This window comes from Nicotiana attenuata, chromosome 6 (genome assembly GCF_001879085.1).
Source record: "Nicotiana attenuata strain UT chromosome 6, NIATTr2, whole genome shotgun sequence".
NCBI lineage: Eukaryota > Viridiplantae > Streptophyta > Magnoliopsida > Solanales > Solanaceae > Nicotiana > Nicotiana attenuata.
This window is the reverse complement of record NC_031994.1, coordinates 39,270,332-39,272,103: the sequence shown is the minus strand read 5'-3', so window position 1 is coordinate 39,272,103 and position 1,772 is coordinate 39,270,332. Positions and strand designations below refer to the sequence as shown.

General features: G+C 35.8%; 1 protein-coding gene across 1 annotated transcript; it reads left to right on the top strand.

The window, feature by feature from the left end:
- LOC109226863 (rhodanese-like domain-containing protein 14, chloroplastic) lies at positions 207-1,772 on the top strand. Its single transcript, XM_019391752.1, has 6 exons — positions 207-440; positions 554-600; positions 963-1,055; positions 1,129-1,267; positions 1,349-1,451; positions 1,541-1,772. The coding sequence occupies exons 1-6, from the start codon at positions 266-268 to the stop codon at positions 1,653-1,655; spliced, it is 672 nt and encodes a 223-aa protein (XP_019247297.1). The 5' UTR covers positions 207-265; the 3' UTR covers positions 1,656-1,772.

Below are 1,772 nucleotides of genomic sequence, written 5' to 3'. Positions count from 1 at the left end.
GGTTGAGTGGTAAAAAAAGAAAAAAAGGAGGTCATTTTACATCTATTGTACACGGAGGATGGCTTATATTAATCCTTGTAGGAAGAAAAGTTAGATGACATGGACACAATGAAATCCAAATAGCACCTCTAGCACCACAAACTGAGATTGCCTAAAATATCCACATCTCTAGATATTTCCATTTCAAGACAAAAGAGAAAGCAAACACATCAAGTTCTCATTATTCAATCTTTAATTAGAAGGTACAAATTTGTTGTGGAGATATATGGCTGCTGTAACTTCAGTTAGCGCAGGCTCATCTCTACAGCACCGATTTCATAGTAGTTGTTATTCAAGTGCCAAAGAATCTGTGACATATGGCTTAGCTAAAACAGTAAGCACAAGATTCTCACTGAGCCTCAGAATAAAAAATGCAGCAACCAAACCTGCAAAATCACCAGGTACGCAACCAACCCCACCCTTGTCTTTTTAAGGTGTATGTATCATAATTCTTCTATATTGTTAATTAGTGTTCCAAGTTAATCTCTAACTACTTTGTTATTGGATCAAATAGCTGAAGAAGAGTGGTCAACTAAACGGGCATATCTGCTTGAGAAAAGGGTAAACAAATCTCTCTCTTTCTGTCTATCTTCAACACAAGTCATCACCAATTAATGCATAATAGAAACCAACATTAACACAACACAACCATATATGCGCTTGTTTTGTCATTGGCTCATAAAATCGATGTTTCTCAAGAATTGATCGATATGATCTACCATACTGGTTCGTAGCTTTGCTCTATATTTGTCTAAAGTAATACTTTGAAAATGTATAAATTATAAACTTAGAACCCTACAACTTAAAAAGACTGGAATCTCAACTCATATATAATCATAGCAATGCATAATAAGTAATTTACTTGTTTGGGATTGAAGTGTGGCAGTAGTAATTGTTGTAACAATTAGGCATAATAATTTCAGGTGAGGAGTGTAGAGCCAAAGGAAGCGCTGAGACTTCAGAAAGAGAACAATTTTGTGATTCTTGACGTACGACCAGAGGCGGAGTTCAAAGAGGTAAGTCAGTATCAGTCATTGAATTATATGAAGAGTAATTCAATTTAATGAAGAGGGTAGTGGCATGCTGCAGGCTCATCCAGAAGGAGCTATTAATGTCCAGATATACAGGCTAATAAAGGAATGGACAGCATGGGACATTGCTAGACGCCTTGCTTTTGCCTTTTTTGGCATATTTTCTGGAACTGAAGAAAACCCCCAATTCATACAAAGTATCACTACTTAATCTCTAAATATTTTCTGATTGATTCAGTTAATAACTACTAACATTAATTGTTGATATCCTCAAGCAGTGGTTGAATCTAAAATAAACAAGGATGCAAAGATAATAGTGGCTTGCTCATCTGGGGGTACAATGAAGCCTACCCAAAATCTTCCCGAGGGCCAACAGTCAAGGTTCTTCTTCTTTTCTTTTTTGCTTTAATTACCAAGAAATTGATTCATTGAATCTTGTAAAGGAAATAAGTATAAATTTTGTTGTGCAGGTCACTTATTGCTGCATATTTGCTAATTCTGAATGGTTATACTAACGTATTTCATTTGGAGGGAGGGCTCTATAACTGGTTCAAACAAGAATTACCAGCAGTTTCTGAAGAGTGAAGTTTCGGTTAACTTGCTGCACCAATTTCCTAATTTGTACAGAGAAACAAGGCGTTAGATATCGAACCCTCCATTAATTTTGCTTATCAAGTTTGAGAGTTTAAAGCGTTCCATTGA